Raw genomic sequence first — 25,000 nt, 5'->3', positions numbered from 1 at the left:
ATCCACGGCCAGACTTTTTTTTTTCCTCCTCCTCTCTCTCTCTCTCTCTCTCTCTCTCTCTCTCTCTCTCTCTCTCTCTCTCTCTCTCTCTTCCAAGTCCAGCTCACACAACAGGGCTGGAGGACGTGTTTTGCTTGAAATGTTCCCATGTAGGCTAATGGAACTGGACTAATTATATGACGATAACACTCAATCCTCTATCTGTTGAACCAGGAAATGCCACACATATTGTCCAAAATTAGCAGCTAATTACAATGAGCTACACCGATATCGATAAATGTGCCATAATATTCAATCAGATAGATAGATAGATAGATAGATAGATAGATAGATAGATAGATAGATAGATAGATAGATAGATAGATAGATAGATAGATAGATAGATAGATAGATAGATAGATAGATAGATAGATAGATAGATAGAGTTACAGATACAAAGTAAGGAAAGTACTGTCGGAAACAACAATGCAAAGGTAAGAAATAGCAATAGACGCACCATCAATAACAGCATACAAAGTATACACCTAGACAATTATACTGCACTATGCAGAAAAAAAACAACAACACCGCCAGGTTACAGTGTCCTCACAGAAGCCCGGCCAAAACAAAACGTTTCGGTGACAAACCTTGCAATCAGTCAAAGAAAAGTTACAGTGTCAACAGTGAAACCAGTTGATAGATGATATATTTGTTTTTATTGATCCAGATACTCACTGTTGAAAGTCTGTTGAGATATACTATGCGATATGACTTTTAATAGACTGGGCATATATACTCATTGTGTACTGTATTAAATATGAATTAATCTGTTTAGAGGTGATATGTATACAGTGATAGATGTATATTACTTTATAGAATCACTGTACATTTATATTGATAGATAGAGGAGGATTTCAGTCGCCAGAGGCGGCGCAGCAGCTAAGGTACAGATGCAGAGTAAGAGAAGTAGGCTACTGTAAGATACAGCAGGGTAAAACGTCACAAAAATAACACCGACATCAATAATGAACATTATACAACAGTATACAATAGCCTGCACTATGCAGGACAATAAACACACACGATCACCATGTTGTTACAGTATCCTACCCTGTGCTTACGCAAAAAAACGTAAGCAACCAATATAGTCTATACCTTACTGTACTATACTATATTATACTATATTGTACTATACTGTACTATACCATACTATACTTTACTTTACTATACTATACTATACTATTCTACACTATTCATTCTTTGTTGACTGGGGTCACCCAGGGTTTTATACCTTGTCTCGGTCCCATCTGACCTATAGTCTCGCAAGCCAGACTGTTGCCTCCGACAATTTTCAAATGCTTCCGTCATACAGTCTGGAGCACGGAAGTTGAAAATCATCCGGGGATAAACCGGATGTGACGGCTCCTCCCCGCTTCCGTGTAGTCTTTACAGTCGCGCAAATTTGTCCTAATATAAATAAAAAATAATAGAAGCCTATATAGCTTGTTGCTTAGCAGAAACATGAAATGTAACGATATTTTAAAATATATTTTCGTGAACGGAAATGACGAACAGATGACAGCTTCCGTTCTGATGAGTGCTAGGGGGTGAGGTGAAGATGAGAGTGCTAGGGGGTGAGGTGAATAAGTGAGTGCTAGGGGGTGAGGTGAATAAGTGAGTGCTAGGGGGTGAGGTGAAGAGGTGAGTGCTAGGGGGTGAGGTGGAGTCTGAAGAGGTGAGTGCTAGGGGATGAGGTGGAGAGTCTTTAGTTTTCAGACTGCGGTGGAAAATGGAGACTCTGCAGTCCTGACTGCGCCTGAGCCTCAGCTGGCATATAAAAGCTACCATGTTCATCTTGGCTATGAATGAATACTGTAAATACACTTTATGCCTACAGGTCTTGGGCCAAATCTGGAATAAACCGCTCATTACATGGAAATGAGGGTAACGGCATGCCTTAGTCATGCAATTTACACACGACTACAACTGGCTTGATTATATACTTTCAAAGGTGTCAAACCAAATAAGTGGGCTTTTTATAGTAAGCTTGCTTTCGCACTTAACCCCCAAAACGAGGTGCGGTCCGCGGACACCCATGGGTCCTTGAGGGGGTTCCAGGGGGTCCCCATCTTAATATAGCATCAAAATATGTTTAACCACTTTAACCCTATTTTATACCTCAGCTATTTCCAAAAGAAAAAATGTGCCAATACATGACAACAATCTTGAACAATTTTAACAACACAAATCTTACGGTGGTCCCTGGCACAAGTTTTCAAATAGCGGTCTGCGGTCAAATACATATCAATCTGGAGGTCCTTGACATGAAAATGTTTGATAACCACTGTTTGTAATTACACAGTGTAATTGCAACTGGCTTGATTTCAAAAGGTGTCAAAGCAAATAAGTAGACATATAGTAAGCTTGCTTTCATACTTGACCCCAAAAACGAGGACACATGCTAATCGTACACACACACACACACCAACATTTAAACATGGCATATAGCTATAGCTATACCGGGGGACCAATCAGTCAATCTCACCATCGAGTCCTGCTTTCAACTTTCAGCCCTGGACTGAAATACAAGCGTATCTGCCCACATTCATAGAATAGAGGGAGGTTCCTAATTCTACAATAGCCTATGGGGCTCCGCATTCATGTAGGAACCTGTCAGAGAGAGAGAAGAAGCATGTTTATGAATGAACACAGCCTCTGGAGTGAGTACACTCGCTCTCTGTGTGTGTGTGTGTGTGTGTGTGTGTGTGTGTGTGTGTGTGTGTGTGTGTGTGTGTGTGTGTGTGTGTGTGTGTGTGTGTGTGTACTATGATGTTAAAGGGAGATGAATGAATGGGGAGTTGTAAGTGTGTTGTGATGTGACCACATCCATCATTTTCATCCATATCACGCTGAGCGCGCTGGGCTGATTATAGGCCTGGAATAATAATAAAAGGGGCTCAACCATTGACAAGCGAGACGTTGAAGAGGTTGAAATAAGTTCATTTTAGAGTTTGTAAGCCGGTGAGTGTTGTTAGGCCTATTTGATGATTACAAAGGTAGCCAGAATAGAGAAGAGGGGTCAATCTTTTTTCTTTTCTTTTTATTGATTAAAATCATATCTTCTGCATGGGGTAAATATAAATATATATATATATTTTTAACATATTCATGTTTTATTTTGTTAAGTTTTTTTGTACTTCAGCTATTCAAAAATAGCAGATCTATGCGCTGTGGCGCGTTGTGAGCTTGTAGATCAGCAATCTTTGAAACATTTTTTAAAATTCTTGAAGAATTGTGGGAAAATGTTGAATACTTTTGATTTTGAATTATTTAAAAAATATATTACACAATGTTATGGGGGTCCCTGGCACAACATATTTTCAGATGGGGGGGGGCACATAGCTTTAAAAAACATATCAATCTGGAGGTCCTTGACATGAAAATGTATTTTATGAGAACCACTAGCCCCCAGAGAGAGAGCGAGAGAGAGAGAGAGAGAGAGAGATGATGATGATGGGTCCTAGTATCCGGCTATTGATAGAGGCTCATGCCAGCGGGCATTACAACAGCAAGCGGCCATCTGCCGGCGTGCCAGCCCTAGCAGAGCAGCACAGAACAGAGCAGAACAGAACAACCCTCCTGCACCCAACCGAGCAGCTGCAGTCGCTTGACGCCCTACAAAGCAGGACATGCATGCAGCTTCTGACGTCTGCGGCCACACACTGCACCGCTCCTACAAAGAACACAGCGAGAGAGACGTAGAGAGAGAGAGAGAGCGAGCGAGAGAGAGACGCACACACACAAAAAAGCCCCGACCAACTGAACCAACCAACCCGACCGAGAAAGAGAGAGAGGAAACAATGAGGGAAACATGGAGCTTTAGAACTATGAACCTATACCGCATAGACGTCAAGTTTTTCGCCGTTCTCTAAAGCGCGACGTCAGTTGTCGTTTTAAAGCCCCCGTTTTTTTTCTCTCTCTTCTCTCTCGAGTTTTTTTTTTTTTTTTTTAAAGAAATACGGAGGTTTAAAAAAACAAAAAAAGGAAGACTCATGCAGGGACACTTTAATAACCCGACATGGCGACGACGACGGCAAGAAAAAGGAGAGAGCTTTTTACTATTGTGGAAACTAGCAGCTGGGCGGACGGCGCAGCGGAAAGTAGCTCCGACATTAACGACCAGGACGCTCCGCTCGACCTGACCGCCGACGTCAAGTGGTTCGAGCTGCCGTTCCTCCGACATAAACCCGACGAGGAGGAGGAGGAGGAGGCGGAGGAGGAGCGGGCGGAGGAGGAGGACGACGACGGCGGCGGCGGCGGCGACACCGAGGAGGAGGAAGGAGGAGAAGAGGGAGACGGAGGAGAACGGCTTGAGGATGACGGAGGAGGAGGCGACGGCGGCGGCCAGAACGGCTTCGCGACTACGGCAGGAGCCGCAATGGAGGAGGAGGAGCGGCTGGAGGAGGCTCTGCTGGCGGGAGGCGGCTGCAACATTATCCTCGTGACCGGGAGCAACGGCGTCAAGCACGAGGACGAGGACTACGGCACAGAGGACTGCTACTACTCCGCGTCCTCCATCCATTGCTGCGGCTCCGGCGGCTCCGACAACAACAGCACCTCCTGCGACTCGGACGTCGATTTCTCCGATCTGGAGGAGGAGGAGCGCGGCTCGAGCTGCTTCAACAGCAGCAGCTTCCTGGACTCGGAGGACTCCGACGAGGAGAACTGTACGTCGCCGTACTTCTGGGGCGAGCCGGACCAGGTGATCGACATCGAGCCGTTCGCGCCGGCCGCCTGCGGGCCGCAGCACTCGCTGGGCGACGACGCCGACGCCCGGGACTATTTCCGGATACTCTTCCCGGACTCTCTTTTTGAACACATGGTGGAGCAAACAAACACTTACGCCCTCTATCGGCAGCGGAGGAGCGGGAAGTCTGACCCCCACTGGCACCCCACTGACCTCCGGGAGATGAAGGCGTACGTGGGCCTCAACGTGCTGATGGGCATCAACCAGCTGCCGGATTCGGGCATGTACTGGGCCAGCGACATTTTCATCGGCAACGCGGGCTTTAAAAAGACGATGACGGCCAGACGCTTCGAGAAGCTCACGCAGTACCTGCAGCTGTGCGACCGCGAGTCGGAGCCCGTGCGCGGGGAGCGCGGCTACGACGGCCTCTTCAAAATCCGGCCCCTGCTGGACGTGGTGGAGAACACCATGTGGGACTCGTACATGCCCAACCGCTGTCTGACCATCGACAAGTGCGCCATTGCGGCGAAGGGCCGCTTCTCTCCGACCCAGTACATGCCCTCCAAGCCCCTGAAGAAGGGGCTCAAGGTGCGGGCACGCCTGTCACAATTATTCGGCCTACGTAATCGTCTAATCGCAATTGTTTGAGATAACCTTTTCCATTCACATGTATTAATGCATCTGTTGAAAAAGGCAGAAAATAGCAGATCTACAAGCTTTGGTACCAGTCATTGTCAGCCATTTCTTTTTAAGTAATTTATCATATGTGAAATTCTGGTTTTAAAAGCCTAAAAGGCAGCAATGTACAGCAATGTAATTCCGATGTTCAATGACAAATAATCAGTTAAATCGTTAATCCCAATTATTTATACGACAATTAATCGTCAACTAATCATCTCATGATCGTGTCAACCCCCCCTATAGGTGTGGATGTTGTGTGACTCACGTTCGGGCTACTGCCACCGCACCCGGATTTACGTGGGGAAGCCCGGCGAAGAGACAGCAACGGCGGCCCTGGGTCACCGGGTGGTGACGTCCCTGGTGCGCGGCCTGGAGGGCCGCTACCACCACCTGTTCATGGACAGGTGCGTAGTACAGCGAGGAAGCTGCTGCACGCCATCATGGTCAACCCACTCACTCACACCCCCCTCCATATGGAGATGATTGTGGGCCAACCGAGCAGGAGGGGAAAACGATAGCTTCATCTACCTCCAAGAGGGAGCACAATAGACTTTTCCTGTCTTTTGTGCCGGTAGCCATGAAGATTTAAATAATGAGGCACACGATGGTCGCTCTGCTCGGCCAATAAGACTAATTAGCTCTGAAGTAACAACTGTTCATTACTGTAAGGACATTATCTGACATGGTTTACTGTGTGTAGTGTTATTATCTATTTTGTCCTGCATAATGCAAGCTTAGAGGTCGTATACTGTTGTATACTATTGTCCATACTTGATGGTGTTTCTTTTGTGTGTGATGTTTCGACCCTGCTGTATCTGCAGTACATATCTTGTAACTGTGTCTCAAAGAAATACTTCCCCCCAAAAAATGATGTTTTTGTCACATTCCTGACCCAATAATTCAATAATTGAGGACTCCGCTGCCGTAGGAGACCGAAATTAAAGTATATAAAAGAATAATAGAAACCTCAAAACAACTCACAGTGTAATCACTGAGAGGCCAACTGATGAACCAGGTTCAAAAACAATGTTTTAAATATGTTTTTTTGGTCTTGTTAAGATTGGTCTCCTATTGACTTCAATTTGTCAAATATTGGATTTTTGGCTCAGGAATGAGACAAAAACAAAAAGTATCCATGAATCCAAGGCTTTTTTTTGGGGTTAAGTATTCCTTTAACTGCTGTGCTGCCTCTGGCAACTGAATCTCCCCCGCGGGATCAATAAAGGTCTTATCTAATCTCATCTCACCTCACCTTATCCCACAGCTTCTTCACCTCGGTTCCTCTGCTCCAGCGGCTCCTGCGGGACGGCCTGTACGCCTGCGGTCCCACCCAGCCGGCCCGCAAGGGCTACCCGGAGGTGCTGCGCCCACGCAACGTGGGCAAGCTGTCGCCCGGCGAGTTCTACCAGTGCCAGCGTGGCAACCTGGTGGCCACCGTGACCCGGGACGTCAAGGTGGTCAGCTGCCTGTCCACCAACTCTGCGCCGGGCATCGTGGGCATCAGCCCGGGCCGCCAGCCACGGGAGGTGGGGCCTGTCACAATTATTACATAGAAATAACTACTATTGTGATATTTAATTACTATATTATTACACCTTTTAGTTGCATGATAATTATTATAATATTATTACAATAATTATTACAGAATAATGACATAATTGCCTTCCCCAATAGTAAAGAAAACAAATAGCGAAAATAGCCAATCTATGTAGACATTTTCAATTTGACTTTCTTTTGTCACGTTTGCTCTGTGCATTTTTTTGTTTACAAATCCTAAAGAAAATGTAATTGTAATGTCATTTTGTAATGTCGTTTATTACAACTATTTGTACTACAACTAAACTACAGCTTATTTTACGCCTGTAAACCTGTGATGTGACAATAAAAGTATATCCTGATTGTGACTGTGATTCTGTAGCGCGAGGCGGATGGCGATGTGGACAGTGACGGTGGCGTGGACAGCGTGGACAGCCCCGGAGTGGTGGGGCCGTCGCTGGGGGTCCCGCGCCCGCTGCCCCTCCTACTGTACCAGGAGAACATGAGGGGCGTGGACCTCTGCGACCAGCTGAGGGAGTGCTACCAGGTGGGCCGGAAAACGTCAAAATCATACATAATCGTGCCTGGTCGCAATTATTTGGAGATAACCGCAGTTCGGTCAGATAACTCACGAATAGATCGAGAACATTAATAGCTTGAGGAGATTTTATTTATAAAATGTAATTTCACGTGTGAATGTTATATTTGATCTTGGCGTTCAGGCTCTGCTATACATTACTCCCTGCTCAGCACATTAGAAGACAACCATTTAAAACAGCAGGGGGACATCTATAGCAAAACCTCCCCAGGGGAAAACAGAACCCTTAGGGAAAGCAGAGCCTGCTGGTGGAGCTGGGGTGGTGGTGGTGGGAGCGAACAAAGCACATACAACCTTCAGTGGCAACACTGACAGCAAGAGGAAATGAGGTGAGCTTAAATTAACCGCCAATTTGGTTCGATGTTTGGGGCGGCAGTGGCTCAGGAGGTAGAGCGGCTGCTTAGGAAACGGAAAGTTCCCAATTCGATCCCGGGGCTCCCCCAGAATTAATGTCAAAGTGTCCTTGAGCAAGAAACGGAAACCCCTAATTGCTCCCGATGAGCAGGTTGGTGCCTTGCATGGTTTCCTCCGCCATCTGTGTATGAATGTGTGTGTGAATGGGTGAACGTGAAGCGCCTTGGATAAAGGTGGTATATAAATGCACCATTTACCATTTTACGTCACATACTACATCACCCACATAGTGCTGCACATGCGTGTAAACCTCTCGAGTGTATCTGCCTGAACTAGCTCACATGGACTACGCATTATTTATTTGTGCATAATCAGATTCGGCTCCGTTCGTCTGCATAAATTCATCAGTGTTGACAAATGATGATACGTTTTCAAACATTTTTAAATCTTTATATTATGATATTATGATATATTATAATTTCAGCCAATCAGGAGGGAGTTCCTATGTATTTGTAAGTGTTCCAGTTCCAATTTTGTCTGCCCATTTATTTGTGTCATCACTTCCAAATTCACTTGATCATCTTGTATCCTTTTGTGAGTTCTCTCTCCTGATCGGATGGAATTGGTATCCCGACCTGAACAAGGACCCCCAAAATGATATGTATTGGGCCGCGGACCCCCATCTCAAAATATTTTGTTCCCGGGACCCCCAGAAGCAAAGATTTGAGTTAAAAATGTTCGCTTTGAAATAATATAAAAGATTTTTCAAAAATAGCAGATGTACAAGCTCATAGCGGCACCGCCGTGCTATGAGCTTGTATATCTGCTATTTTTGAATAGCTAAAGTGTAAAATAATGCTTTTTAGCTCAAATCAAAAAATGACACAGATGCGTTCCAGGTCTTAATGGGTTAACAAACAATCAAACAAAAATCACTTACCCTACCTTTAACGGACCACAATGGAAATAAGCCATTGGTTTCATTGTGTATTATCCTTTTGATAATTGAGTGGAAATGTCTGTTATTGTACACAAATTATCTATATTAAATCTATATTATCGATAAGGTATGTAGGCCTGTCACAATTATTACATAATCAACATGTCACTTTGTGACGTGTTGTAAGCTTGTAGATCAGCTATTTCCGCTATTTTTAAATGTTTTATAAAATGATTAAATGTGTCAGTAATTTCTTTGTATAATTAAGTTATTTGTCATATCTGTCCCGTGCAATTGGTGATTATGAAGCCTAAAAAACAATATTGTTCCAATGTTCAGTGCCAAAAACACAATTAAATCGTTAATCGCAATTATGTGCGTGACAATTAATCGTCAACTTAAATTCGGTAATGGTGACAGCCCTAATGGTATGTCAACGTCAAGTAAAATATCATGACTGTGACAACCTCTCCTTATCCAGGTGGGCCGGCCCTGCAAGAAGTGGTGGCGCTACTTCCTGTGGTTCTACGTCAACCTGTGCATCGTCAACGCCTACATAATCCTGCGGGAGAGCCGCGGCGGAGCGCCGCCCGCCGGCTTCAGCGGCAAACAGTTCACGCAGCGCCACTTCCGCGTGCGGCTGGCGCAGCAGCTGATAGGGGACTACCAGGGCGCCCGGGGCATGGAGCGGGCGGCGCGCAAGCGGCACGCGGACTCGCCCATCGAGTACGGGCACCGGCTGGAGCGCATGTCGGAGCGCTCGCGCCGCTGCCGCAACTGCACCAACAAGGGACTGCGGCACGAGAGCGTCTTCGGATGCAAGATATGCAACGTTCATCTATGCAGGGGCGGATGCTTCTCCGAGTTTCATAAATGACAGTCAACTGTTTTTTTTGTTTTGTTTTGTTTGTTTTGTTTTTTTCTATTTTTGTGTGAACAAAACAACCAAGAACTTGTGTCAAAGGATTTTTTTTTTTCTTTTTTTTTTTTTCTTAAACCGTCAAAAGACTTGTTAAAGGAGCAAGTCACCCATTTTCAACCTATCTTCATATAATTGGTCCTCACTAATGCTCACTGTCCACTTGAACCCTAGCATCCCTTTTCTGGGGGGAACATTCGCCATAAATAGTAGATCTACAAGCTCACAACACGTGGTGAGCTGGTAGATCTCTTTGCCGTTGGGCAGAAACCTTATATCTCCATATTTTAACTCTTTGTGTTTTTTCGTAAATTAACGCCCTGCCTGATCATACTACAGCGTCACACAAAAGCATAAAAAGTAGCAGATCTACAAGCTCAAAACGCGGCGCGAAGCGACGCGTTTCGAGCTTGTAGATCTGCTACTTTTGCTGTTTTTGAATTTGAATCCTGAAAAGTAACAGTTTTGGACATATGAGGTTTCCACCCGACAGAGACAATCAGCTATTTGCGGCAAAGAGATTTGGTGTAGAGGGAAAAAGAGTACACCAAGTGTGGAGGCAACTCATGTCCAGCTTACGAAGTATAGAGGGTTTAAAGTGGCTATAAGAGCCACAGCCCAGAGTGAGTAGACAGAAATGGTGCCATCTTATAATGAGCATGAGTGAGGACCGATTATGTGACGATAAGGTTGAAATTGGGCGAAGTGCTCCTTTATTCCAAAGGTTGCCACTACTACAGCTGCACAATATAGTCTCACACTTTATTTAGAGCTAGTTTTTAGGATAGAATGAATATTATTATTGCACGAATTACTAGAGAAAAAGCAACTGAAATACTGTAGGTCGTTTGAATTAGTATAGAATGTTTTTTGGCATATTGCCTTTAATAACACTGACGAAAAATTGCCTTGTGTCTCAGTTTTTTTTATACCTTGAAATTATGACTAGGATTTTATATGAAAAAATACAAAAAAGATGAAGTCTTTTCTGCACTTAACAAATACATCAGCAAGCGTTTACTATGGGAAGTTGAATCTCTCCTTTTCCAAAATAAATATTTCATCATGATGTACTTCATTTGATTCATCTCCTTATTAACATGGGGTAACGGTGACGTTACATGATAATATACTTTTGAAAATAGGTCTATGCAACCTTTAATAAGTTGAAACTGTGCATATCATTAAGATTTGCAGACGATTATATTAAGCTGTTATGCTATTTAACCTGAACAGATACATTATAGACCTTCATTAACAGCATCTACAGCCGTCCATTACTCTCCATTTCAAATAAATATGAACTAATGGTTTGTTCATGGCTATTAAAGATGCGTTAATGAAGCATATAGTAATAACATTGTTTAACAAACCGGCACCCCTATTTTGGCCATGTCATTATATTGTCAAGAATAGTCAAAAAACACGAGTGAAAAATGGATCACAGCGCAAAAAGCTCACAATGCGTCGCATCACGACACATTGTAAGCTTGTAGATCTGTTATTTTCACTATTTGTCGTATGATACAGTAGGCCTATATGGGGTCTTATCTTTTGTCAGATAGGGCGAACTATCCCTTTAATGTGCAACATCGTTTTCTCACTCAATAGCAAACAAACCAACATACAGTAAAAGTGTATAGAGTATCTGCACATTTCTTAAGTGACAATTTAAGGACTTTTAAGACCGTTTTAATACCTCTAAAATAAAATGAAGACCATTACTGCATCAAAAGTAATCAACAAACTATACTATTACAAGTAAGACGCGCAAACGCGGGAAGCGAACGCTTTGTTATGTTGTGTATTTACGGACTTGTAGTCTGTGTTATTTCACCGTGATGGGGAGAGCGTAGGGAGAAAGTCACGTGACTGCCTCCGCCTCGTATTGAAGTTAATGGGGGGGGATATGGTTCTCCTATGCACGGTTAAAATGTCAAATTTGACCTAAGAAAGAGGCATTTTTTTTTTATCTGCCATATTCACCAAATTTGTCTGTGGAACCGGGTCAAACTAAATTTAAGGCCTCAACTCCTACAATGTGTGCAAAGTGCTTGTCAGGGGTGGGGGGTCCCCAGTTCAAATATGATTCTTTTGGGGGGTCGCAGCCTTCAATGCCACACCCTGCTTTGCCTTGAACCTATCGGCTACTAGAACACCCATGGGCAACATAAGGCCCGAGGGCCGGAACTGGTCCTTTGACCATCTCAATCAGGCCCCCAAAATGATGTAACACTGAAACAGTCTCCCTGAAACATTCGTCAACACATAGGAAAAAAAAATAAAAAATATGTCAACGATCTATTGCTTCTATGCATATCTCTACTGTTGGGCAGAAACCAGCTAACTCCAAAATGTTTGGTCATGAGGTTGAACTTTATAAATTAACTTCTTATTCTCATTACACGCTATTACTTGTTACGTTCAGTGGATCCATCGCGTGAGGGACTCGCTTGCCAAAATAAGCTAATACCGACGAATTGTTAGCTTGTAGATCTGTCCATTTTGAAGCGTGTTGACGTTTATGGTCTCACGTTAGAGTTCACGGTTGCCTTTTATGGTGTTAAATGGGGCGTAAATGATCTAAACGGGAGCGCGCTCGTGACTGTCAGGCAAAATACACACAAATGAAGGCAGTACACAGCGTTTGGTGAATCGCACGTGAGATTGTGCTTATCGAAAATACGCACCCCTTTAGTCGCTTAGTGAATCGGGCGCAATGTGTTTTATCAGTGACCTATGGAGTGGTGCATATCAGACAACTGACTGAGATATAAATGAATAAAGACATTTAAAAGTTGATCGTTTTGTGTAAGTGATCTTTTTTTATTGTAACCCCAGAATACACAAGAGTAATAGGCTTTATGCACAGCAAGCAGCCTTATCGGAAGGAAATTGGGCCTCTTCCTTCGCAGGTGTTACCAATGACACTAATGAAGGCTCTGTTCCATTTAGTGTAGCACAATGGTTCTCAAACTTTGTAATTTCAAAGACACCCATAGCCCTGTAAGTGTAACCCTGTTACACTCCTGTAAGGGGCCATTTGGATCCCCCTCAAGGAACCATGAGGGTCCCTGGACCACACTTTGAGACCCACTGGTGTAGCAGAGTGTTTCCAGTGAGCCAACATGCAACAATATCAGCACCCTGAATCTGTTTGACCAGAATGGAACAGAGCCTTCATTAGTATCATTAGTAACACCTATGAAGGAAGTAAGGGAAGAGGCCCGATTCCTTCCCAATATGGCTGCTGTGCATGGAGCCTATTCAGCACTCAAGTTTCAGTTCAAATGGGTGGCCCTCTGCTCGCTTGTTCGAAGTCAGTAATGGCCGCAAAAAAAGCTGGTGGTCTGCCGTGGGGGGGTCCGCGGTGTGTGACAGCATTAACAGGGCATCATAACTCACACTGTATATCCAAGGGCCTCGCTGGGTAAATATTAACACGAAATGGATTTACGTTGGCTAAAGCTGAGATCCCTTCTGATCCGTTAAACACACATGCAAATGTGTACGCATGAGAGCGTGTTCGTGTGTGTGTGTGTGTGTGTGTGTGTGTCTGGCCCTTCAAAGGGACACAGCTTGGAACAATTAGAGGGCACAGAAAGCCCCCTCAGTGCTTCCCGGCCAAACGGGCCCAGCCATGCCATTTGGTTCTGAACCACACTGCAGTCACACACACACACACACACACACACACACACACACACACACACACACACACACACACACACACACACACACACACACACACACACACACACACACACACACACTGCAGTCACACAGCCATCTGTGGCCCCGTTACACCCCGGTCCAAACGACCCCCCCCACACACACACACAACACACACACACACACACACACACACACACACACACACACACACACACACACACACACACACACACACACACACACACACACACAAACACATACCCACCCACCCACACACACACACACACACACACACACACACACACACACACACACACACACAAACACATACCCACCCACCCACGCACACACACACCCACCCACAAAAAACAACAACTGGTGTTTGTTGGAAGACGATGCAAAGATTTTACAGGAAGACGTCGCTCCCTTTTAAAGGAGCACGTCACCCATTTTCAACCTCATCTTAATTGGTCCTCACTAACACCATTTCTGTCTGCTCACTTACCTGTGTCTCATTGGTGGGCTGTGGACAATTCATAAACCTGCCTACCAGTGACATCATCGATGATGGAGATTCCAAGCTAGCCTTTCTCTTCCTTAGTCAAGTTAGCATGCTGAAATAGAAGCCATTGTCCTCGCATTGGTAAAAAAAAAAAAAAAAAAACTACGTTTGAGATCTTATTTGAAATGACCAAACCTGCCTACCGATGATGTCAAGGGTGGGCAAGTACATTTACTCAAGTACTGTACTTTTGCGGAATTTTTACTTTACTCGAGTATTTTCAGTACTTTTACTTCTACTCAACGCAAATATTATACTTTTACTCCACTACAATTATTATTTTATTTTATTTATTTTATTATATACAATTATTTGATTTGATTGCGCTTTAGTTACTAGTTACTTTGTAGATTTAGATTACCACAAAACATACATTAACCTGTTCAGCCCTATATATATTTTGGCCATTTGAAAATAGCAGATCTACAAGCTCACATTGTGAGCTTGTAGATAGAATACATATTGAACTTGTGAAATGGGACATTCTGCACAATGAGTACTTTTACTTTTGTTACTTTAAGTATATTTTGATGCCAATACTTTTGTACTTTTACTCAAGTAAACTTTGATTACCGGACTTTTACTTGTAACAGAGTACTTCTACACTGCGGTATTGATACTTCTACTTAAGTAAAAGAGGTGAGTACTTTTCCCACCACTGCTCCTGACACAGACACAGAGTGAATAGACAGAAATCGTGCCATCTTATAATGGGCATTAGTCAGGAGTGAGGACCAATTATATGAAGATAAGGTGGAAAATGGGTGAAGTGCTCCTTTAAGAGAATCAACATCGTGGGGGCTTTTATTTTTATTTTTTTGGAACGCTTTTAAAGCGATGAGGGTTGGCCTTCAGTTTGAATGATTCAGGAGGTGCGGATCTGGAGACGTTAAAACGAGGAAGTCGTTTCCATTTTGGGCGTCGCACGCTACCAGTGTGTCAGGGTGTCTCCAGTTAAAGTCCTCAGTATCTATTTGTACCTCAATGTACACATTGGTACATGGTCAGATGATATAAGTGATAATTATTGGTTTAAAACTAAAAAAAGCATTTTGTTAAAATGTTAAAGCTTTATACTCTGATAGTAATGGAGTGTTTGTTCAGTAACAGCTAGGGGTCTCCCCGTCTCTCCGGCTCTTTTAAGACCTGGAACGCATCTGTGTCACTTTAGATTTCTTTGGCTATTCAAAAATAGCAGATATACAAGCTCATACGAGCTTTTAGATCTGCTATTTTTGAAAAATCTTGAACAAAAAGTGGTTAGATTTCTTTCCAAGAACTGTTAGGATTAAAGAAGAAAAAAAGAATCGCCTCAGGTCTTAATGGGTTAATAAACATAACATTTATTTTCACGTCGGATGCAAATGTCGTCCAATCAGAGATAGAGTACCCATTTATCAGCTTACATTTTATAGCGTTCCACTTAAAAATTGGTCTGCTCATTTCTTTGAGTCTTGTTCCAATTTCACTTGCTTGTCCCGTGTCCTGTGTGAGTTGTCTCTCCCAATAAAATGAAAAAACAATTGGAATCCTGACCTGAAAATACGTTTTCTGTTTACTGAAGAGCTGGAGAGACAGGATGACTCCTGTTAGTGTATAAACACTCTAGTCTATGGCAATGGTTACTATCAGAATGCAGAGCCATTTAACACTTATTTTAACCACAAATTATGGTTAACCATACCTTTAATCGATCCATTTGTATCTCTCACCGTGTACAACATTAATACCAAAATGTGTACACGGTCAGAGTTAACTGAGGATGTGTGTGTGTGTGTGTGTGTGTGTGTGTGTGTGTGTGTGTGTGTGTGTGTGTGTTAGTAGCACTGATGGAGCTAGTTCTGTAGGCCTGTTTTTACACTTCAGTCTGCTAGCCTCCTGTGTCCTCCTTATGGGGTTTCTCTCTCTCTCTCTCTCTCTCTCTCTCTCTCTCTCTCTCTCTCTCTCTCTCTCTCTCTCTCTCTCTCTCTCCTCTGCACTCCACCATGCTGTCTAACACACACACACACACACACACACACACACACACACACACACACACACACACACACACACACACACACACACACACACACACACACACACACACACACACACACACACACACACACACACACACACACACACTTTCTCTCTCTCACTCTCTCTCTCTCTCTCTCTCTCTCTCTCTCTCTCTCTCTCTCTCTGTTGTGCGTTGTTGCTGCATCTCTCCCTCCTCAGGCTCTGTGGCTTGTGCCATCCCACACACACACACACACACACACACACACACACACACACACACACACACACACACACACACACACACTCACACACGATCAGTCACATGCACTCACACAAACACCCCCTTCTCTCTCTCTCTCTCCTCTCCCTCTCTCCTTTCTCGCCCCCCTCTCTCTTTTTCTCTCCTCTATCTTTCCCTCTGTCTCTTTCTTTCTCCCCCTCTTTCTGTTCCCTCTCTCTCTCTCTCTCTCTCTCTCTCTCTCTCTCTCTCTCTCTTTCTTTCTCTCTCTCACTCTCTCTCTCTCTCCCAGATGGGATAGAGGGTTAGTCAACTGGACGCCCCTCCCGCTGATCTGCGGGAGCCCCGCGGGGAGTCACCATGGCAACCCCAGCCCGGCGAAGACAGGGAGTCGCCACCGGGCCGCACGGTTGTCATGGCGCTCTCTCTCTCTCTCTCTCTCTCTGGCTACGGGGGCGGGAGGTGCCAGAGGCCACACCTCTTCTAGCCTGTCTCCAAAAGGCAGGCTGCAGCCTACACACAGCACACACACACGCACGCACGCACGCACGCACGCACGCACGCACGCACGCACCCCCCCCCCCCACACACACACACACACACACACACACACACACACACACACACACACACACACACTTCCAACACAACATAGGCCTACTGTACACCACACACACACACACACACACACACACACACACACACACACACACACACACACACACACACACACACACACACACACACATACACACAATAATACAATAATAATAATAGTAATAATAACAAAAGCTACTATTAGTCTACTACTGTAAACCCAGCTTCATAATGTCAGTGGTGGAAGAGTTTTTACTTAAAAGATGCAGTGATATAGGCGTTCGGGTGGCACAGTGGTAAAGTCCCCGCCCACCACCACAGATGTTGTAGGTTCGAATCCACCGTGGTCGGGCGTCTATGCGAACACAAGCGGCCCGTGTTTGGGGGACGAAAGCCGGGCAGGGAGGGTGATATTGGCCATTGCACGTATTCCTACAGGCTGGGGCGGCACCTGTCCGTGGGGAGTGTTGGGCGGGAGGAGTAGGTCCTCCTGGTGGGGGCTCCTCACTGGTAGGAGAGTCAGTAGGACACAACAGCAGTGACAACACAGCAATGTGCGTGGGGAGAAATGAATTGGTATAACGACGAAATTGGGAAGAAAAAGGGGGTAAAAACTATTGGCTACTCTAAGTTTAAGAAAAAAAGAAAAAAAAAAGATGCACTGAACAAACACTATAGCGATGTAATGCTTTACCCTTTAACAAAAACATCACATACCTTTAAGTACAGTACTTCAGTAAATGTACTTAGTTACTTACCACCAATGATTCTATTCTATTGATTCTAAGATATGTTGACCCAGTGTTCCTATATGCAAGGTTCTTTCATCCACACATATATTTGCCAGGTAATATCCATATTATTGTCATTATAGCTATTAAAATCACTATCTGCCTAAATCATCTAGTTGACTTAAAATGACTCAGGCAAAAAGTGATTTTGGAATGTAACACACATTCTGATAGGCTGAGGACATAGGTAATAAGCCATAATGAAGCAACAGTGTTAAGAGAGTAGTAGAGTTTGGCAGAAATGTCAATTTGACCAAAACATTACTTGGGCAATTATGCTATGAGGCTAACGATGTGTAGCATCATAGTCAATTACAATTTGAGCATAAATAATGTGTCAGGGCTTTGTGGAAGGACCCAGGTGCAGGAACTCAATTCAATACAAAGAATTCAGGAGACTAGAATGTTACCAGATAAAGACTTTACTCGACAAACGTAGAACTACACATAAACAATACGGTAATGTTTGTTATACTATATAGAAAAGTTATATATAGTGAACTGCAATGGCCCATACTAGGCTACAAAGCATGTAAAGCCCTGGGACTCATCAAAGTGGTGTATGCAGTCAACAGTGACGAAGAGAGCAGCACCCAGTCAGACCACATCCAAAGTGAGTACTCAGATGTTTTCAAAGGCATCGGTACATTCCCAGGCGAGTGCAGTTTCAGAATAGACCCCAGTGTAGCACCAGTTGCTTGCCCACCACGGAGAGATCGTCTAAAGACAGAGTATGCCTAGACCCAAGACCCCCTAAACAAGGCAATAATGGGGCCATATTACCCCCTACCCACACTGGAGGATGTGACATCCAAGTTAGCAGAAGCATAGTGCTTCAGCATCCTTTTTTTATTGGGCAATCAAGCTAAGTGATGAGTCCTCAATGCTCACTACATTGAACACCACATTTGGAAGATCTCGTTTCCTCGGGTTGCCCTTTGGCATCGTGTCTGCCCAGGATGAATTCCAGAGGAGGGTGGATGAGACATACGAAGGCCTAAGAGGAGTGGCTGGCATCGTGGACGACATTGTTGTGTTCGACAAAACAAAGGAGGAGCACAGAGAGAGAGGGATACAACTGAACCCAGAGAAGTGTTGCATCTGTGTTCCCGAGGTGAGCTACTTCGGTCATAAACTCACAGCCAACGGTTTGAAACCAGACCAGAGATGAAAGCCATCAGAGACATGCCACCGCCAACAAGTGAGGTAGAGCTTGAAACCGTGTTAGGCATGGTAAATTACCTGGTGAGATTCGCACCCAATGTGTGTGCACCACTTAGACACCTAGGAGGAGAGAAACAGTTCAAATGGGACACGACACATGAGAGTGTGTTTCAGCAGATGACATTTATAGATCAATATAGCAGAGCCAGGGCCAGTGTTAGCTTATTTTGATCCTGGAAAGAAAGTGACACTGCAAGTGGATGCGTCAAAACATGGCCTGGATGCAACCATCATGCAAGAAGGCAGGCCAGTAGCATATTCAACCAAGCTCCTTAACAGCACGGATTAAAACTACGGCCAAATCGAGAAGGAGCTATATGCAGTCCTGTATGGGTGTAAGAGTTTCCACGAGTACCTCTATGGGCGACATATACAGTAACTGTGGAATCAGACCACAAACCGCTAGAGACTATTCTCCCCTAGCCCTTGCTCCACCACGCCTATACAGCGCATGATACTCGCCCTGCAAAAATACAGCATAACTCGCATCCACAGACCAGACAAAGAGATCCCGGTAGCCGACACACTGTCGAGAAAATCCATGGATGAAGAGGACAAGTCTCTATCAGAGGCCATGGAGACACAAGTGCACACTGTCATCAGCCCAGCCCAAGGCTTCCTGGGTGAAGGCAAGATGGAGGGACCAGTGGAAAGCAGCAGAACAATCCAGGCCTCAAAAATTAATCGAGGACCCAACAGATGCTCCTGGCCAGCACCTCCAACGTAAGGAGTGGACAACCCTCAATCGCCTGAGGACAGGTGTGGGACGTTTCGGTGCATCAATGCAGAAGTGGGGTCTCACAGACAATGCCCACTGCGAATGTGGGGATCCACTAGAGACTGTGGAACACGTGATGACCAGCTGCCCCATATACCGGCCACCTAATGGTGATCGTGGCCTAATTGACCTAGACTGGCTTGCTGCAACGGAGCTGAAGGTCTAAGGACATACGACAGAAGAAGAAGAGCACAGCTCCAGTGAGTGCAGACAGGCTAGATGACCTCAAAACAGCTACAGCTCAGGGTGAGCAGCTCTCCACTCTCAAGCAAGTCATTCGGTCAGGCTGGCCGGAGACAAGAAAAAAATGTCACCCACTCATCAGCAAGTACTGTCTGGGACCACTGTGACGAGATCACGGAGGCGGATGGGATCCTTCTGAAGGGTGAGAAATTAATCATTCCACACAAGCTCAGACCATACATGCTAAAATGCATACACACAGGACATTTTGGAGTAGAGAAGAGCAAACAAGCAAGGGACGTAATGTTTTGGCCAGGTATGAGTCAACGGAAGGAGGAAACAGTCCAAAAGCCGAGGCAAGTCTTTGACCTATGATTGATTGTAAAGGGTGTAGGCGGATCGCTGCCCTATAAAAAAAAAGTATATATATATATATATGTTACAGTACGATTGGAGAACCAGGACGATTGAAGAAAGCGCGCTTGTTTTTACCACCCAACCAGCAATTCTGTAGAAAAAGCACTAGAGGGAGCCACAAGCCAGGCTTTCCAATTAAAGTGCACACACATTTGGTCGCAACCACACACGCACGCACGCACGCACGCACGCACGCACGCACGCACGCACGCACGCACGCACGCACGCACGCACGCACGCACGCACGCACGCACGCACGCACGCACGCACGCACGCACGCACGCACGCACACACACACACACACACACACACACACACACACACACACACACACACACACACACACACACACACACACACACACACACACAGTGATCCATGAAAAGAACTATTCTGTCCCTATCGGTTCACAACTCGGACGGCTGATTCGACTCATCAGAGCATCGGCCGGTCAGCGCGGGCACTCGCGCCTCCTCGTCCTCAAGCTCTGCTGAGTCGGCGCGCCTCCGTCATGGACAATAACTATTATCACGTGACACGTGCGTGTGAACCTTAGAGGTATAGGTATGAACGCGTGTTCAGCGTTCCCCTAGCGTAGCTTCCTGGTTGCTACGTGGGGGGGTCGGGGGAACAACAACAGACAGGTCCGCGTCGCATCAAAGCCCCGCCTCGCCCCGAAGCCCCGTGCCTAAAAACGAGCGCTCTGTCTTCAATCGTCCTGGTTCTCCAATCGTACTGTGACATATATATATATATATATATATATATATATATATATATATATATATATATACATATATCTACAACATACTGTGATTTAATGTGTGATTTATGAGAAAATAAATTGTGTATGGTTCATGTAAAAGTTGAAAAAAAAGAGGAAAACAATTAAACTGAACTGTATTCATACTTACCTGTCATGAGATGTTCACCAGCTTAATACTGTCAATACAATGATTCGCTTATCTCAGGATTGTTGATCTGTTGGAACTAATTGTTCGCTGCTATTGTTGTTGTTCCAGAAGATGCACACTTAAATACCTCAGCACTTGTCAGTGTATACTGAAGCTATATTTGTGTACTGAAGTTATTTGCACTGCCAAGGATTTTACAGTATACTGTGACTTTAATATTGTGGCATTAGATTGTCATTTAAGTGCCTTATTTTTCTGCATTTCATTTGATGCTCTGCAAAGGCACATCTTGTTTTCTTGTTAAAGGGAGATGCAATGTTTGGTACTGCTTAGACCTTTATTGTGAAGGTGTGTTACTATTATGACTACTAGAAGCAGTATGTCTTATTGTGACAAGCACTAGAACGGATGTCAGTTAAAACCTGTACTGAGACAGAGACAGTGAATAAACAAGAGCTCCCGTGCTAAGCTAAGAACTTGAAGTTGTACCTGTGACCAGACCATTAGTATATAGATTGGGCTATAATACATACTGCGTATAGTCTATCACAACAGATACAACATATAACGATACATTAGGTGATTGTGAAGTGAGATTTATCCAATTTGGCACAGTAAAATGTTACCATGTGTTTACCAGTGATAGAAGATAACATTATCACATGGGTTGAAAAGACAAAAGAAAACGTGAACTGACCTACTAGTCAACTGGAAGCCCCCATAGGTCAACCCAGAAATGGGTTTCCTGTCAACTTTAATGATTCAAATGCCATCTATAGGCTTAGCAGATGAGATTAAGCTTGGTTGCTAAACGTTGCATGTTGAGCAAGTTGAGTATTTGGCATAATGAGCTAATTAATTACCAAAACTGGAAATGGCTTTCATTTTGCTTCCAGTTAAACTTAGAAAGGTGATTTAAGAGTCTAAGTCCATGCTTGTGATCCAGGAATGTATCTATTATCATGGTGGAGACTTGCAACCTTTCTTCATTAGCATAATTTGAATGAATTATGTAAAATGAGGTAAAAATCAGTAAATAGCAATATTTTTGCTTTTAGTCAACATAAAGGTTATCTTAGAGTACATTTATACTAAGGAATCTGTTTGGCGAAAGGTCAAAGTTCAGAGAAACGTATACTGTATATAAGGTTTAAGTTATTATGGTCGCTAATTTAAGAGGTGCTACCAAATAGAATGTGATTCATTGGCTGACCTGGTTGAGGACCACCCAGTTGGGGTCTAGCTGGGCGTCGCCCTCGGGGTCCAGCACCACCGTCTGATAGGCTCTGAAGTCGGTCAGTGTGACCTCTGCGTTCTCTGGACAGATGTCGATCCTGTCAATCACTTTGTCCGGGTCAAAGTCACCCTCCAATGCCCTCACCTGAAACACACACACACACACACACACACACATACACACACACACACACACACACACGCATACGCACACACACTTTGATTGTTATTGTTATTGAAAATTAAATTAAATTAAATTAAATTAAATTAAATTAAATTAAATTAAATTAAATTAAATTAAATTAAATTAAATTAAATTAAATTAAATTAAATTAAATTAAATTAAATTAAATTAAATTAAATTAAACATTTATAATTGACCACTAAATTGATTAGTCTGATTAACTTCGTTACCACTTAAACGCCAGCATCTGTATTGTGGGGAAACCTTTTGCAGAAAATAGCCGATATACAAACTCACGATGCGTCGCAGCGCTTGTAGATCGGCTATTTTCATCGAAGACATTTTCAGCGCAGATATGTAATGTCGAGTGAAAACAGAAAATCCACTTGTGTAGAGCCCTGAGGGACAGTCAACCACATATAGAGTTTAAGTGGTTAAGCAAATTTTATATAGTTTTTTTTTCTTAAATCCCAGTGTTTTTCCTCCCCTCCTTTCCTTCACACTTACACCTTCTCTTGTCCCCCGTGTGTTTATCATAATCTCGGCAGGTAAATCCTGCAGGTGGCGCTATGACTCGCTCCCGCTGGGCGAGGAGTGCTTCACATGAATACTCGCCTGGTCGCGTCCATTATTTTAGCTGGACTCGCACCGAACATCTAACTAAATGCAACTTAAAGCAAAACAAAACCAGTGGTGGAAAAAGTACTCAAATGTTTTACTTAAGAAAAAGTATCGATACTGCAATGTAGAAGTACTCTGTTACAAGTAAAAGTCAGGGATTAAAAATTGACTTGAGTAAAAGTACAAAAGTATTGGTATCAAAATATACTTAAAGTACCAAAAGTAAAAGTACTAAAATGTTTGAAAATAGCCGATTTATAAGCTCACAACGCGTCGCATTGCGACGCGTTGTGCTTGTATATCGGCTATTTTCAAATAGCCTAGGTATAAAATAGGGCTAAAGTGGTTAATGTATGTTTTATAATGTAATAATTTGTATCTGCAAAGTAGTATAACTAAAGTTTTCAAATAATTGTAGTGGAGTAAAAGTACAATATTTGCCTCTGAGATGTAGTGGAGTAAGTAAAAGTATAGACAATTGGAAATACTCCAGTAAAGTTAAAGTACCTCAAAATTGTACTTAAGTACAGTAATTGAGTAAATGTACTTAGTTACTTTACACCACTGAACAAAACAAATACTATGGAAAAACGATTTACACAGAAATAAAGCAATTGTACGATCAATTAGACAAAAAACTAAGCACAGTCGAAAAGATAGAGGTCACAGAAAGTCCACCCGACAGCGACCATATTGTTCATGCACCTATTTAGGTTTTTTGGGTGAGACTATTCTCATGACCCCTGGCTGAACAGTGTCCCAGTTTGGTGCGGCTCGGATTAACGGTGCATCTTGACAAGCTGTGGCCCCTGGGGCCCCTGACACAGTAATATGGGTTAGGGTTAGTTAGGTTTGGTGCAGGGGTCAAATTTCAGAGAAATGTATATGTGTTCAACTCAGGAGACTAGAATGACAACCAGACAAAGACTTTACTCCACAACCGTAGAACTACACGTGAACAATACAATGGAGAACAATACATTAGGTGATTGCGAAGTGAGATTTCTCCAAAATGTTAAAGGAGTAGTTCGCCCCCAAAAATACTTTTCTATCAATTACACACCCCATGAAGCTTTGAATTCATGGAGATTGTTTGGTTTTTGTCACATTCCTGAGCCAATAATTTGAGGAACGGTGGAGTCGACTCAATTTGAGACTCAATTGCAGCCACCCGGTCATCAAATTATTGGCTCAGGAATGCGACAAAAAATAAAAATTCATGGGGTGTGTAATTGATAGAAAATAAGTCTTTTTTTTGCCTGAGCTACTCCTTTAACATGTGTTTACCAGTGATAGAAGATGACCTTCTCACATGGGTTGAAAAGAAAACGTGAACTGACCTACAGAGGAATTTGTTTGGTGAATGGTCAAAGATCAGACAAATGAATTATAGTTCATGGAATCACTGCTATAGCTGTAAAAGTCTTCTTTTATGGGGGTCCCTGGCATATGTTTTCAAATGGGGGTTCCGGGGTATAATATGTGTCAATTTGGGGGTCCTTGACATGAAAAGGTTTTACAACCAGGGCCCTAGCCTGGGCACCACAGTTTGGAAATCCCTGCATTAGAACATGACACTTTTACTTTAGAGGAGTATTTCCAATTTTCGATACTTTTACTTCTACTCCACTACAACTCAGAGGCAAAATATTGTACGTTTACTCCACTACAATTATTTGAAAACTTTAGTTACTACCGTAGTTACTTTGCCTATTTTGATTATTATTACAAAACATACATTAACCACTTCAGCCCTATTTCGGCCATTTGAAGTTCACAATGCGTCACGATGCAACGTATTGTGAGCTTGCATCGGCTATTT

The 25,000-nt window shown here is 43.7% G+C and overlaps 2 protein-coding genes across 2 annotated transcripts in view; one reads left to right on the top strand and one right to left on the bottom strand.

Annotated features, from left to right (window-relative positions):
• The first annotated feature begins 3,613 nt into the window (after positions 1 to 3,613).
• On the top strand, positions 3,614 to 10,827 carry LOC308089648 (piggyBac transposable element-derived protein 4-like). The gene is made up of 5 exons (XM_080434505.1): positions 3,614 to 5,314; positions 5,651 to 5,811; positions 6,672 to 6,933; positions 7,326 to 7,490; positions 9,317 to 10,827. The coding sequence occupies exons 1-5, from the start codon at positions 4,058 to 4,060 to the stop codon at positions 9,710 to 9,712; spliced, it is 2,241 nt and encodes a 746-aa protein (XP_080290631.1). The 5' UTR covers positions 3,614 to 4,057; the 3' UTR covers positions 9,713 to 10,827.
• Positions 10,828 to 22,338: 11,511 nt separating this feature from the next.
• The window catches only part of LOC308088296 (arrestin domain-containing protein 3-like), a gene marked incomplete at its 3' end in the record, with an annotated part of 16,351 nt that continues 13,689 nt past the window's right edge, over positions 22,339 to 25,000 (bottom strand). Inside the window, exon 7 of the mRNA XM_080432696.1 lies at positions 22,339 to 22,518. Within this exon, the coding sequence (XP_080288822.1) occupies positions 22,339 to 22,518 (180 nt within the window). The remainder of the gene's footprint in view (positions 22,519 to 25,000) is intronic.

The sequence above is a fragment of the Gymnoscopelus braueri genome (assembly GCF_963280865.1).
Source record: "Gymnoscopelus braueri genome assembly, chromosome: 7".
NCBI lineage: Eukaryota > Metazoa > Chordata > Actinopteri > Myctophiformes > Myctophidae > Gymnoscopelus > Gymnoscopelus braueri.
The sequence above is the reverse complement of the archived record's forward strand: the minus strand, read 5'-3'. Positions and strand labels throughout refer to the sequence as shown.